This window comes from Oncorhynchus tshawytscha, linkage group LG23 (assembly GCF_018296145.1).
Source record: "Oncorhynchus tshawytscha isolate Ot180627B linkage group LG23, Otsh_v2.0, whole genome shotgun sequence".
NCBI classification, from domain to species: domain Eukaryota; kingdom Metazoa; phylum Chordata; class Actinopteri; order Salmoniformes; family Salmonidae; genus Oncorhynchus; species Oncorhynchus tshawytscha.
Window position 1 is genome coordinate 23,204,216 of NC_056451.1, and position 15,091 is coordinate 23,219,306.

The 15,091-nt window shown below is 46.8% G+C and overlaps 1 protein-coding gene across 4 annotated transcripts in view; it reads right to left on the reverse strand.

The window, feature by feature from the left end:
• LOC112222728 (multiple epidermal growth factor-like domains protein 8) overlaps positions 1-15,091 on the reverse strand; it is a 30,204-nt gene that overhangs the window by 11,934 nt on the left and 3,179 nt on the right. For 3 of the 4 annotated variants that reach the window (XM_024385455.2, XM_024385456.2, XM_024385454.2), the window contains exons 6-25: positions 14,592-14,680; positions 13,386-13,599; positions 10,419-10,602; positions 9,821-9,966; positions 9,574-9,684; positions 9,328-9,491; positions 8,797-8,898; positions 8,505-8,652; positions 7,702-7,865; positions 6,534-6,737; positions 6,193-6,396; positions 5,811-6,056; positions 5,578-5,696; positions 5,344-5,475; positions 4,947-5,144; positions 4,480-4,707; positions 4,125-4,309; positions 3,781-3,994; positions 311-554; positions 59-191 (exon numbers count right to left, since the gene is read on the reverse strand). In XM_024385455.2, coding sequence (XP_024241223.2) covers positions 59-191; positions 311-554; positions 3,781-3,994; positions 4,125-4,309; positions 4,480-4,707; positions 4,947-5,144; positions 5,344-5,475; positions 5,578-5,696; positions 5,811-6,056; positions 6,193-6,396; positions 6,534-6,737; positions 7,702-7,865; positions 8,505-8,652; positions 8,797-8,898; positions 9,328-9,491; positions 9,574-9,684; positions 9,821-9,966; positions 10,419-10,602; positions 13,386-13,599; positions 14,592-14,680 — 3,429 coding nt within the window. The remainder of the gene's footprint in view (positions 1-58; positions 192-310; positions 555-3,780; positions 3,995-4,124; positions 4,310-4,479; positions 4,708-4,946; positions 5,145-5,343; positions 5,476-5,577; positions 5,697-5,810; positions 6,057-6,192; positions 6,397-6,533; positions 6,738-7,701; positions 7,866-8,504; positions 8,653-8,796; positions 8,899-9,327; positions 9,492-9,573; positions 9,685-9,820; positions 9,967-10,418; positions 10,603-13,385; positions 13,600-14,591; positions 14,681-15,091) is intronic. The other variant, XM_024385457.2, reaches the window with a different exon arrangement.

Below are 15,091 nucleotides of genomic sequence, written 5' to 3' on the forward strand. Positions count from 1 at the left end.
AATCTTTCAATAAAAAATTACTAGAAGCTTTAATAAACAAACAAATTGCTAAGGTTACCTGAAGTGGCCTCCACAGTGATTGGCTGAGTCCGGGTCGTCCCACAGAATGCGCCAATCAGGTTGTGGTCCGAGTGCACCACCCCGTTGCTCAAGAAACGAGGCAGGCCGTCAAACACGTAAACGTAGGAGCTCTGTGTGTGAGAGACAGAAAATACATCTCAGGCCATGGGAACGCTGGTGGCACTGTTCACTACAGCACAATAAACATCAGTCTGTATTGTAGGAGTTAGTGTGTGTGGTTAGTACTCACAGTGCACTGTGTGTAGGAGTCTGGGTGCAGGGTGAGAGCCACAGGAGGGCACAGCTTGCCCGGCACACAGGGGACCAAGTTCTCAGAGACAGACAGGACCCACAGACAGTGGGAGAGTCCCCCCTTCCCCCCGACGCCCCCTCGCCACCCCAGGGAGGACGAGATGGGTAGCTCAGAGAGGGGTGACTGGTGGGACAGGATCACAGAGCGCCCCTGACACTGACGGAAACAGGTGCCATTATTCCTGAGGAAGAGAGAGTTGTATAAGTGATATGCATTAAGTGTTCATTAAGAGTTCTGTCCTACTATCCAGGTCTGTACCCAAACAATTTGAACTTCTACTTTTAAAAATCCACCTCTCTAAAAACAAGTCTCTCACCGTTGCCGCCTGCTATAGACCACCCTCTGCCCCCAGCTGTGCTCTGGACACCATATGTGAACTGATTGCCCCCCATCTATCTTCACAGTTCGTGCTGCTAGGCGACCTAAACTGGAACATGCTTAACACCCCAGCCATCCTACAATCTAAACTTGATGCCCTCAATCTCACACAAATTATCAATGAACCTACCAGGTACCTCCACAAAGCCTTAAACATGGGCACCCTCATAGATATCATCCTAACCAACTTCCCCTCTAAATACACCTCTGCTGTCTTCAACCAAGATCTCAGTGATCACTGCCTCATTGCCTGCATCTGTAATGGGTCAGCGGTCAAACGACCTCCACTCATCACTGTAAAACGCTCCCTGAAACACTTCTGCGAGCAGGCCTTTCTAATCGACCTGGCCAGGGTATCCTGGAAGGATATTGATCTCATCCCGTCAGTAGAGGATGCCTGGATATTTTTTTAAAATGCCTTCCTAACCATCTTAAATAAACATGCCCCATTCAAGAAATTTAGAACCAGGAACAGATATAGCCCTTGGTTCTCCCCAGACCTGACTGCCCTTAACCAACACAAAAACATCCTATGGCGTTCTGCATGAGCATCGAACAGCCCCCGTGATATGCAGCTGTTCAGGGAAGCTAGAAACCATTATACACAGGCAGTTAGAAAAGCCAAGGCTAGCTTTTTCAAGCAGAAATTTGCTTCCTGCAACACTAACTCAAAAAAGTTCTGGGACACTGTAAAGTCCATGGAGAATAAGAACACCTCCTCCCAGCTGCCCACTGCACTGAAGATAGGAAACACTGTCACCACTGATAAATCCACCATAATTGAGAATTTCAATAAGCATTTTTCTACGGCTGGCCATGCTTTCCACCTGGCTACTCCTACCCTGGTCAACAGCACTGCACCCCCAACAGCAACTCACCCAAGCCTTCCCCATTTCTCCTTCTCCCAAATCCATTCAGCTGATGTTCTGAAAGAGCTGCAAAATCTGGACCCCTACAAATCAGCCGGGCTAGACAATCTTGACCCTTTCTTTCTAAAATTATCTGCCGAAATTGTTGCCACCCCTATTACTAGCCTGTTCAACCTCTCTTTCGTGTCGTCTGAGATTCCCAAAGATTGGAAAGCAGCTGCGGTCATCCCCCTCTTCAAAGGGGGGGACACTCTTGACCCAAACTGCTACAGACCTACATCTATCCTACCGTGCCTTTCTAAGGTCTTCGAAAGCCAAGTCAACAAACAGATTACCGACCATTTCGAATCTCACCATACCTTCTCTGCTATGCAATCTGGTTTCAGAGCTGGTCATGGGTGCACCTCAGCCACGCTCAAGGTCCTAAACGATATCTTAACCGCCATCGATAAGAAACATTACTGTGCAGCCGTATTCATTGATCTGGCCAAGGCTTTCGACTCTGTCAATCACCACATCCTCATCGGCAGACTCGACAGCCTTGGTTTCTCAAATGATTGCCTCGCCTGGTTCACAAACTACTTCTCTGATAGAGTTCAGTGTGTCAAATCGGAGGGTCTGCTGTCCGGACCTCTGGCAGTCTCTATGGGGGTGCCACAGGGTTCAATTCTTGGACCGACTCTCTTCTCTGTATACATCAATAAGGTCGCTCTTGCTGCTGGTGAGTCTCTGATCCACCTCTACGCAGACGACACCATTCTGTATACTTCCGGCCCTTCTTTGGACACTGTGTTAACAACCCTCCAGGCAAGCTTCAATGCCATACAACTCTCCTTCCGTGGCCTCCAATTGCTCTTAAATACAAGTAAAACTAAATGCATGCTCTTCAACCGATCGCTACCTGCACCTACCCGCCTGTCCAACATCACTACTCTGGACGGCTCTGACTTAGAATACGTGGACAACTACAAATACTTAGGTGTCTGGTTAGACTGTAAACTCTCCTTCCAGACCCATATCAAACATCTCCAAATCTAGAATTGGCTTCCTATTTCGCAACAAAGCATCCTTCACTCATGCTGCCAAACATACCCTTGTAAAACTGACCATCCTACCAATCCTCGACTTTGGCGATGTCATTTACAAAATAGCCTCCAATACCCTACTCAACAAATTGGATGCAGTCTATCACAGTGCAATCCATTTTGTCACCAAAGCCCCATATACTACCCACCATTGCGACCTGTACGCTCTCGTTGGCTGGCCCTCGCTTCATACTCGTCGCCAAACCCACTGGCTCCATGTCATCTACAAGACCCTGCTAGGTAAAGTCCCCCCTTATCTCAGCTCGCTGGTCACCATAGCATCTCCCACCTGTAGCACACGCTCCAGCAGGTATATCTCTCTAGTCACCCCCAAAACCAATTCTTTCTTTGGCCGCCTCTCCTTCCAGTTCTCTGCTGCCAATGACTGGAACGAACTACAAAAATCTCTGAAACTGGAAACACTTATCTCCCTCACTAGCTTTAAGCACCAACTGTCAGAGCAGCTCACAGATTACTGCACCTGTACATAGCCCACCTATAATTTAGCCCAAACAACTACCTCTTTCCCAACTGTATTTAATTTTTATTTATTTATTTATTTTGCTCCTTTGCACCCCATTATTTTTATTTCTACTTTGCACATTCTTCCATTGCAAAACTACCATTCCAGTGTTTTACTTGCTATATTGTATTTACTTTGCCACCATGGCCTTTTTTGCCTTTACCTCCCTTCTCACCTCATTTGCTCACATTTTATATAGACTTGTTTATACTGTATTATTGACTTTATGTTTGTTTTACTCCATGTGTAACTCTGTGTCGTTGTATCTGTCGAACTGCTTTGCTTTATCTTGGCCAGGTCGCAATTGTAAATGAGAACTTGTTCTCAACTTGCCTACCTGGTTAAATAAAGGTAAAATAAATAAAATAAAATAAGTGAGAGAAATTCAAACATTCAAATATATAGTGAAGCAGGTTCTTAATTATAGAGCACATAGCAACTAGTTGCTGATGCACAGTACACATACTGTTCTATAAAACAGATCCTTTACAGAATGCCTATTTGTAATGCTGCAAAACCAATTTCCCCACTGGGGGTAATAAATCCATCCACCTGGGGTCTCCGTAGTATCCAGGCAAGCACGATTCACAGTGTGGTCCCTGGGTGTGGTGTGTGCAGTAGCATTGGCCTGTCTGATTGTGGCAGTAGCCCAGGAGGGGGCCTCCATGGCCGTTACACTGGCAGGGCACACAGCCCCCGCCCCCGGCCAGCGCAGAACCAAAACTCCCTGGTCGACAGTGCTCACACTGGAGACCCATTGTCCAATCTGAGGAGAAGGGAGAACGGAGAGCACATTAACTAATTAGAGAAAATTATGACTTGTGAAATTAATAAAATATGTTGTTTTCCCCCTTTTTTGGACGGATGAATTGGGTTGATATTTATGTCTGTCTCACCCTGGCAGTGGTCACAGATGCCTGGGGCGGTGATACAGGTGCTGTGGAAGTTACAGCCACAGTCCACGTCACACTCCACACCGCTCAGCACCAGTGTGGCTGGGTCAGATGTCCAGCCCAGGGAACACTCACACTCGAACCGCGGGCTGCCGCTGCACTGGCCCTCACGACACTCATTATAACAACTGGAGCAGAAAGAGAGAGGTCGGCTTTAGGAGAATGGAGTTATCCAGAGAACGAGATATTATAAAAGCTAGTGGACAGAAAAAGGGCTTGTCATGATAGGGAGGATGAGAGGGAGAGAAAAAGAAAGAGCGACAGGGAGTGAAAAGGGGAGAGAGAGAGAGAGGCTCACGTCTGGTTGCAGTGCAGGATGCCGTCCCCGGTGTAGCCCCTCTCACAGTGGCACTCAAAGGAGGTGGGGGTGTTGACGCAGGTGGCGAAGGGGTGGCAGCTGTGGAGGCCCAGCCTGCACTCCTCCACATCGGGACAGCTGGGGTAGGACCAGACTGGGTCCCTCTCCCCCTCCTCCAAGTGCTCCAGCTCCATGGGCCGCGGGGGGGCCAAGGTCTGGGGCTCAGGACTAGAGGGGGAGGAGGAATAACAAGGTTCAATATTACCTCCTAATGCAAAGAGGTGGTCTGGTATTGACATGGTAACTTCACAGGCAGGTCCAGTGTACGTAGGCATTAGTTACACTGGACCTGCTCAGATAATTATTTTTTTCCATCACCACAGCCCGTTTTGTGGGCTTGTCCTCAGTTGAAGTCAAACCTGGGTAAGTAAGCATTTTGAAGTGTGGTAGTTTGCTGGTCATCATACCTGGTAGCCCGTACTTCATCCACAGCCACACTGCAGTTATACACAGAGGCGTCGTCCATCCCTCCCCAGTCTCCTCGTAGACACCTGCCGATGGTGGGGTTGTTGTAGTCTCCACACCAGCCGCACTGAAACGTCTGGAGACAGTCTGTACAGGTGACCAGAGCTGAGCACTGCTTACACTGGGGCACTGAGTGAACACTGGAGTGGGGGAGAGAAGGATGGAGGAAGGGATGGAGATAGGTTGAGGGAAGGAGGGAGACAGAAAAGGTTATTGCACGCTGTTGGTACATAATAGATTCCAAATAGGAAAGAGAAATAAGATTAAACTTCAATTTTAAGCTGTTCCAAGTTTCATTGTTGACTACAGGAGTTCAGCTCATTGGTTCTAATGGTTTACCTGTCATACCAGTCCCTGCACTCTCCGTAGGGATACTTGGTGAGGTAGGCAGCGAAGTAGAAGCAGGCCTGGGCCGACTCACACCACGCACACTGACTGGAGTTAGACAGACACTCTCCACACGTCCTCCTCCTGTTACAGAGGGGGGGAAGGGGGAGATAGAGCGAGTTGCATACTGTAGGAGTAATTGCCCCAAGCAATTATATTACGATGAGCCTGACAGTGGGTACTCACTGGTTGCAGACTTTAGGGCACCCCCCTGGGTCGCGAATTGATCCATCCAGTTTCCCCCGTCGGCTGCATTGGTAATCACCCTTCTTGCTGGCGTTGATCTGCCACTCACAGTAGTGGTCCTGTCGGCCAAAGATCATAAAAGTCAAAGGTCTACAAGATCTATAAGGGGAGTATAAAAAATATTAAATGTTTTATGATGCTAATGGCAGTGAGGTGTTCTGTATGTTAAATACCTGAGTGCAGGCGGAGCAGTCCCTGTACTCCTCACAGAGGGTGCATTGTGGAGGGGCCAGCAGCAGGTGGCATTCCCCTCCCCCCTGGTCCTCTGGGCAGGGCTCCAGGGCAGGTAGGGCACGGAACAGACAGCGGCCCAGAGACGGGCACCAGCCACAGGACTGGTCTGACAGACACGCCAAGCAAGACTGGTACCCCGAGCAAGAGCCAGAACGGTACGGCTCCAAGAACAGGAAGGAAATCTCCTACAGAGAGAAAGGAGGGATAGAGAGACAGTGGGAGAAACAAATGTCAACAATATTGATGTTAAGGGTATTGAGCCTCAGTATTACTGTGAAAACCTTTTCTTTATAAAATGTGTAATTGTCAGCTGGTACTCACACTTCCGCCGGGCAGGGCAGTTCTGTTCCAGGTCAGGGCCATCTCACTGGTCTGTCCAGAGCCTGAGTTGTTGAGGTATCCCTCGGCCTGGACCAGGTAGCGGTTCCCCCGGGTCAGGTTGGGAAACAGACGACCCATGTCAGGACGGGACAGCAGCTTCGTCTCCTTCTCCTGGTGAGCTGCCCAGCGACCTACCACCTCCTTCTGAGGGGAGGAGGAAGAGTGAGAAAGTTCAGTAAAAAAATTACAGGCTGGACTACTCGTATCCACTCTACTCGTATCTCTCAAAAAATGTTTAAGGTAAGCGCCCACCTCCCGCTCCCTCACTCTCTCCATCTCACCAGTTGCAGGGAGTTGGGTCCAGCGGCCATGCGGGCCTCAAAGTGTAGCCTCTGTATCCGGGCCCACATGGAGACTGTCTCGGTGGGAGGGGGTGCAGGTGGAGGGGCACCCCACAGGGGGTGGATGAAACCCCGGAACTGCAAGGTGACGTCCATCTCTGTGGTGGGGCTGAGGATGATGGAGGTGCTGCGCAGGATGGACACCTGAAGGAGTGGAGGTTCAAGGGGGATTGGATGGAGGTGTTACAACTGACATTAAGAGTGGCATGTCTTACAGCAAGGTACAACATGTCAGAAGTCAGCAGCATTACATTCAGTCAGATAAGAGTTTGGGAAGCCTACAGTATCTTAAGCAGGGTGGGAGGAGGGAAAGTACTTAGAGGGGCTTTAGAGACGCAGTATAGCTAGAAGTAGAGGCAACACCAGGGGTGAAAGGTGGTACGGTGTCCCGGCAAAAGAAAGTGGGGGTACGCCGTACCGGTAAAACACGGGCCTATCATAATAATTCAAACAAAACGTCAAGAAAAATAATGGTGTAGTAGTCTACAGTTATCATTACCGCATGTCAAAGGCATGAAACATTTCCGAATGAACTTGGAAAAAAATGGGTGGTATTAGCCTACACAAAATGTGATGTGGTTCAACGAGAACACTGACATTTTGCCATGGCAGAGTTGAATGGCCGACACCGGGACGCGAGGAGAGCTGTGGACACAAATTCTTACACTTTTTGGTGTTTTGTGTAAAATATGTTGCTTTCCATTCACCAGTATTTGGAGGCTGGAAATATGTAGAGAGTGGATGCATATGCCCGGGTAGCCTAGTAAAGAAAGTGATCTTTTGAAGTGATTTATTTGACCATCAGATGAAAACATCATGACTAGTTGTGTTTGTGAGGGAATGGAACTCACGAGCCACACAGGACCACATTACTTGGCAGAAGGGTTGTCACGATACCGATATCGTGATACTCAGAGATATCGTAGCAAGGAAACAAAACATGAAGCAGACCAAATGTTCTGAATCCCGTTCTGTTCCAAGCTATAAACACACAATATACATACAGTAGGTTTTTTAAAGGACCAAAGACTTTTTGCAATGGAAAATCAGTTATCGTAGTATCGCGATGTTGGTATTGTGACAACCCTACTAGGCGGGGCCTCTGTACCTTGTCAGGCTGGGAGTCATTGCGGGGGTGCTGGAAGGTGAGCAGGTGCAGTCCCGGGACATAGTTCTCAGTGCGACAGGAAAGGAGTGTGGTGAGGAAACGGGTACGCTCCCCCCACCAGCCATACGCCCCTGAGATCTGGTCCACACGGCAAGCACTTTGATCTGCAATACCGAGAGGGAGAGCTCATTAAACAACACACACAGTACCAGACCTTAATCTTACATTTTATTTAACTAGGCAAGTCAGAACAAATTCTTATTTACAATGACGGCCTACCCTACCAGAAGGCAAAAGGCCTCCTGCGGGGACGGGGGCTGGGATAATAAAAATTAAAGAGTATTTTTAAATATAGGACAAATCACACATGACAAGAGAGACACCACAACACTACATAAAGAGAGCATGGCACAACATGGTAGAAGCACAAAACATGGTACAAACATTATTGGGACAGCAGCACAATGGGCAAGAAGGTAGAGACAGCAATACATCACGCGACGCAGCCACAACTCTAAGTAAGAACATCCATGATAAATTCTTTGAATGAAGAGACGGAAATAAAATGCAGTGAACTGAAAAGAGGAGCGACCCAGGGATGTGTGTGCTTTGGGGACCTTAACTGAATGTGACTGGCAGAATGGGTGTTGTATGTGGAGGATGAGGGCTGCAGTAGGTATCTCAGATAGGGGGGAGCCCTAAAACAGCATTGTTGTTGCTCATGTGGTCCCTCATGTCTTTTATCTCGAATGCATTTTAGCTATTGATATTTGTATTTCCCCTCCTCCCTCTGTGCATCTCACCTGACACAGGTAGGCAGGACTCGTTCTGGACACACCAGCCGAAGTCACCGGGGGCACGGGGCAGGGAACCTGGAGCCCCACTGAACACCAGGCAGGACTGGCAGTCAGACAGAAAGCGGGCCAGGCCCAGGCACCCTGTGCTGCCACACTGGAGAGAGACAGTTGAACATTGTTTTTATCCATGGTCAAGTTAGATTGTTAGAAGGTGGATGGGGAGGACAGATTGAGGAGGTTTGGATTGAAGATGGAGAAAAAGGGATGGAAAAAGCAGGGTGTTGGATAGGTGTGTTACCGGGTTGGTGGGTTGGTACTCCCGACAGCGGCCCTCACACCAGCTGCATTCTGGGTTCTTCAGACACATGCTCTCGTCTGGTGCCTCGGCACACACAGCATCCTGACACACAGGAACACACAGTCAAACAAATCCACCACAGCAGGGCTCTCCAACCATTTTTCTGAAGAGCTACCGGTCCTGTAGGTTATCTCAGGCACCTGATACTAATAATGAACTGGTTGATAAGATGAATCAGGTTAGTTACAACTGGGGTTGGAGTGAAAACCTACAGGAGGGTAGCTCTCCAGGAACAGGGTTGAGAGGCCTGCACCACACTATACCATGAACTACCCAAAAATTGTGCACAAGAAATACAATGTTTACAAGTCCTGCTTTCAACACCCAAAAACAGTATCACTGAAAAACATTATGCTTCAGGAGATGAGAGCATTGAAGTTTCAACCATCCACTTCACCCCCTTTCAATATGCCCCTGTCCACCATGCAATAATATTCCTTAATAAACTCTCCATCCCTCCCCCCTCCTTACTTCTTGACTCACCCGGTCTCCTGGGTCGCTGCTCACAAACAGCGGAACTTTGTATGCCACCAGGTCTCCACGGGCAATACCACTGTAACCCCCAGCAACCAGCAGCACCCTGCCCTCCATCACAGCAGCTACATGGGAGTACCGCCCTCTCACAGACTCTCCTCCTGAAGGGAAAGAGAGATGATGCAACATAAAGCAACATGAATATGAGTGAGTGAGAATGTGTGTGTGTGTGTAGGGACTCACTGTGTTGGAGGCTCGACCCAGCTGACACCCACTGGTGACACCCCAGGTGGTAGAAGAAGATTTCCTCATCATAACACTTCTCTTCCTGGTAGTGGATGTGCACATTCCCCCCTGAGAGAGGGGGGGGAGAAAGAGAGGGAATAGGGAGAATAAGAGCGATATTAGACGGTAAAAAGGGCTGGACAGCAAACAATTGTCCCTATCCTATATTCTCTGTGATGACCATCGCCACCACAAGTCCCCTCACCATAGACCACCATGTAGTTGCCGATGATGGTGGCTGAGTGGAAGGCTCTCTCCCTGGGGCCTGTGGCTGGGAAACGGGAGCGGAACGAGGTCCAAAACCTCTGGTCCACGTGGAATACATCCGTGGAGTTCACACGTACACTGAACCTGAGGGGGAGAGAGAGGCAGGAAGGATGCAGATGATTTGAGACAACAGAAACACTCCAACATTAACACAGACACCTGCTGAGACACAGATAATAAACAGTACTGGGAATCACATGGAAGCCAAGAACCTAGCGAGAACCTGTTCGTTTTTTACCTTTATTTAACTAGGCAAGTCAGATAAGAACACATTCTTATTTTCATTGACGGCCTAGGAACAGTGGGTTAACTGCCTTGTTCAGGGGCAGAACGACAGATTTTTACCTTGTCAGCTCGGGTATTCGATCTTGCATACTTTCGGTTACTAGTTCAACGCTCTAACCACTAGGCTACCTGTCGCCCCTTGCATTACCAAATAGCACAAAACACACAACACAATGTGTACTCTCAGTGTGTACTTTGATAATAAAACACATTACCATGCAAGACAGTCCCACAATCCCATCCAACTGTACCTGGCGGTGGTAGGCCTGTGGCCCCCGTAAACCAGCAGTGCCCGGGACGGGGGGTGAAACACCATGGAGTGGCCTGCTGTGGCGGGGGGCTTCCCCCCAGTGGGCTGCACCGCTTCCCACACCCCAGACTCCCGCAGATCAAACCGATACAAAGATGATGAGAACATATCCTCTTCCGTACGACCTGCAGAGGGGAGAGGAGAGAACGATTACAAGAGTACTTATTCACAACAGACAGGTGCAATCTTAGAATAGATAGAGTGAAGTAATGAGACAGTAACACTGTTGTTGTTTTGGCACTGTACTCCAGCACTTTGGATTCCAAATGATATAATGGAGTGTGAGGTTAAAGTACGGACTGTCAGCTTTAATTTGAGTCTGTTTTCATTCATATTGGGTGAACTGTTTAGAAAGAACAGAACTTGTAGTACATAATTCTCTTATACAGTGGGGAGAACAAGTATTTGATACTGCCGATTTTGCAGGATTTCCTACTTACAAAGCATGTAGAGGTCTGTAATTTTTATCATAGGTACACTTCAACTGTGAGAGACGGAATCTAAAACAAAAATCCAGAAAATCACAATGTGATTAAGCGTACAGAGGTTCATTATCAGCAACCATCACTCCTGTGTTCTAATGGCACATTGTGTTAGCTAATCCAAGTTTATAATTTTAAAAGGCTAATTGATCATTAGAAAACCCTTTTGCAATTATGTTAGCACAGTTGAAAACTGCTGTTCTGATTAAAGAAGCAAAAAAACTGGCCTTCTTTAGACTAGTTGAGTATCTGGAGCATCAGTATTTGTGGGTTCGATTACAGGCTCAAAATGGGCAGAAACAAGGAACGTTCTTCTGAAACTTGTCAGTCTATTCTTTCTCTGAGAAATGAAGGCTATTTCATGTGAGAAAATGCCAAGAAACTGAAGATCTCGTACAACGCTGTGTACTACTCCCTTCACAGAACAGCGCAAACTGGCTCTATCCAGAATAGAAAGAGTGGGAGGCCCCGGTGCACAACTGAACAAGAGGACAAGTACATTAGAATATCTAGTTTGAGAAACAGACTCCTCACAAGTCCTCAACTGGCAGCTTCATTAAATATTACCTGCAAAACACCAGTCTCAAAGTCAACAGTGAAGAGGCGACTCCGGCATGCTAGCCTTCTAGGCAAAGTTGCGTAGAAAAAGCTATATCTCAGACTGGCAAGTAAAAATAAAACATTAAGATGGGCAAACGAACACAGACACTGGACAGGGGAACTCTGTCTAGAAGATCAGCATCCCGGAGTCGCCACTTCACTGTTGACGTTGAGACTGTTGTTTTGTGGGTACTATTTAATGAAGCTACCAGGTGAGGACTTGTGAGGTGTCTGTTTCTCAAACTAGACACCCTAAAAACAAGGACATTTCTAAGTGACCCCAAACTTTTGAATTGTAGTGTAAGTATTCAGACCCTTTCCTCAGTACTTTGACGGACATTTGGCAATGATTACAGCCTTACAGCCTATATACAGAGTATTCTTGGGTATGACGCTACAACCTTGCCACACGTGTATTCGGAGAGTTTCTCCCATTCTTCTCTGCAGATCCTCTCAACCTCTGTCAGGTTGGACGGGGAGCCATTTTCAGGTCTATCCAGAGTTGTTCGATCAGGTTCAAGTCCGGGCTCTGGCTGGGCCACTCAAGGACACTCTGAAGCCACTCCTGCGTTGTCTTGGCTGTATGCTTAGGGTTGTTGTCCTGCTGGAAGGTGAACCTCTTCCACAGTCTGAGGTCCTGAGGGCTCTGGAGTAGGTTTTAATCAAGGATCTCTTTGTACTTAGCTCTGTTAATCTTTCCCTCGATCCTAACTAGTCTCCCAGTCTCTGCCACTGAAAAACATCCCCACAGCATTGTGCCACCACGCTTCACCATTGAGATGGTGCCAGGTTTCTTTCAGACGTGACGCTTGACATTCAGACCAGAGAATCTTGTTTCTCATGGTCTGAGAGTCTTTAGATGCCTTTTGGCAAACTCCAAGCGGGCTGTCATGTGCCTTTTTACTGAAGAGCGGCTTCCATCTGGCCACTCTACCATAAAGGCCTGATTGGTGGAGTGCTGCAGAGATGGTTGTCCTTCTGGAAGGTTCTCCAATCTCCACAGGGGAACTCTGGAGCTCTGTCAGAGTGACCATCGGGTTCTTGGTCACCTCCCTGACCAAGGCCCTTCTCCCCTAATTGTTCAGTTTGGTCTTGGTGGTTCCAAACTTCTTCCATTTCAGAATGATGGTGATGATGGTGTTCTTGGGGACCTTCAATGCTGCAGACATTTTTGGGCACCCTTCCCCAGATCTGTGCCTTGACACAATCCTGTCCCGAAGTTCTACTGACAATTCTTTTTTTCTCTGACATGCACTGTCAACTGTGAGACCTTATATAGACAGGTGTGTGCCTTTACAAATCATTATGGGGTATTGTGTATAGATTGACAAGGAACATTTTTTATTTAATACATTTTAGACTAAGGCTGTAACGTAACAAAATGTGGAAAAATACTTTACGAATGCATTGTATATTATCCCTGCGATTACAATGAAGAGAAAGACGTGGCACTCTGTTCTGGACCACTTGCAGCTTAACTAGGTCTTTCTTTGCAGCACTTGACCACATGACTGGAGAATAATCAAGATAAGACTAAATTAGAGCCTGCAGGACTTGGTTTTTGGAATCTGAAATCAAACAGTACAGCGTAAGAGTGAGAAAGTTAAGACGCACAAATATCATACCCCCAAGACATGCTGACATCTTACCATTACAATAACAGGGGAGGTTAGCATTTATGCCTCTTAACTTTGTCACATATCATTATTCACGACTCATTCAGGATTATCCGCAATCATGGTAGCATCCACATTATAGGATAAGTGTTTAGAAACATATTCTGCAAGAAGTTAGGTGACAGCATTGTATTTCAATAAGTTATTTACCTCCAAATATGTAGAGATAGTTGTCCACTACAGATGCTGCATGGTTGGCCACCCTCGGTGCCCCGGGCGAATGGGATTGGCCGAGCTGCTGCCAGTCCTCCTGGATTGGACGGTACATCCAGACGTCGCTGGCTAAAGCGCCGCTCATGAGCTCTCCTCCGAAGATCACCATGTTCCCCTTCCACTCTACTGCCGTGTGGGAGTGACGAGCCACCTGACAGAGGGAGGGGGGAAAGAAAGAAGGGCGAGAGGAAGAGGGGGGTGATGAGAAGAGACATGGCAGTTGGGATAGGGTGGGCAGAAGGAAGGGAAGGATGAGAGGAAGTGGGAACAAGAAGAAAGAGAAAAGGGAGGGGTCAGAGTGAGGCAGTAAGATAAGGAGAGATATAGAAATGGGTTAACAGGAGATGTTTAAAAGGGAGATGTTTAGGAGCATTGGTTTAGTCCAATGAGTCCCACAACAGGTGTGTTTTGAAGTAATCCCTTTTAGTCTGTGTGATTAACAGGGCCAAAGCTAGAGTGGTGTTTGTGAGACAAAGCGTAACCCGAAGGGGCCTGGGGCCAGGTCTTTTATACAAAAACGTCTGTAGAGTCCGAATGGTTTGAGCTACAAACAATTAAAAGCTGAGTCACATGAACATGCTCATGTAACATGTTTTGCTCTATGACGCTCACAAGCTACACAAGAGTCGTTAAAACAGAAGGGGTTCTTCTACATAGAAGATCATAGTGAATCCCAGGACATAGTGTCTATAATACTGTAATAAGCTAACAGTTGCTGTCAAACTACAACAGTTGTCATTGACTAGTTGGATATTAATTTCCCAATAAGCAAACAATTTCTGTACTTAAAGCATTCATATACATTATTTTTTATCAGGTCAGCTTTGGCAGGCTTTAAAAAAATGTTTTATCAACATTTGTCAATACAACTCACGAATGCAACTGTTTATGTCAAATAGTTTTGTGTTCTACTTGTAGCCCTGGTTGTCTTGAAAAGAAAATGGTAAAACACTTTGTGAGGCTAAATAGAAGGGCTAGACATGTAGTTTCATGAAAGTCAGATAAATGAAAATCTGATTTTTGCAAGGATCTTGAATAAAATAATCAAAGCATAAGATAAACACAGGAAAGAATAACTAAAAGAGTACAGTCTTTGATATATTTTAATAAGATTACATTTCTGGCATGCGGGCAGGCACTTACTGGGGAGTGTCCATAAGATCTGTTCTCCCATTGGTTCAAGCTGAAGTTGTATTTAACCAGGTCTCCCAAAGCTCGGTTCAGGTCAAACCCTGAAATATCAAAACAGCACCAACCATACAGAAGTAGTTAACCGATTACATCATGACATACACTGAAAGACACAATGATTACTACGCAGAGCCAGTTGTCCAACAGCAATAAGGTCAAGGTCTTCTGTGAAGCCGTGTGCTCGCCTTATCTAAACTGGGTTATTGTTAACCAAGCCCAACAATACTCCTGATTGGGTCGATACCGGGTCTAGTTAGGCAATGAATCAGCACATAAAGTGAAAACAAATCAATCCTAACATCCAGATGAGCAACACCCTCCTAACTAACAACCCTAACATCCTATACAACAACACTTGAATTCGAATAGTATACCGTATTGGTATCCCTTTGCATGTAAAACTTTTTTTTTTTTAATGTACAAATGGGAACAAAACTATATAAAAAATAAAT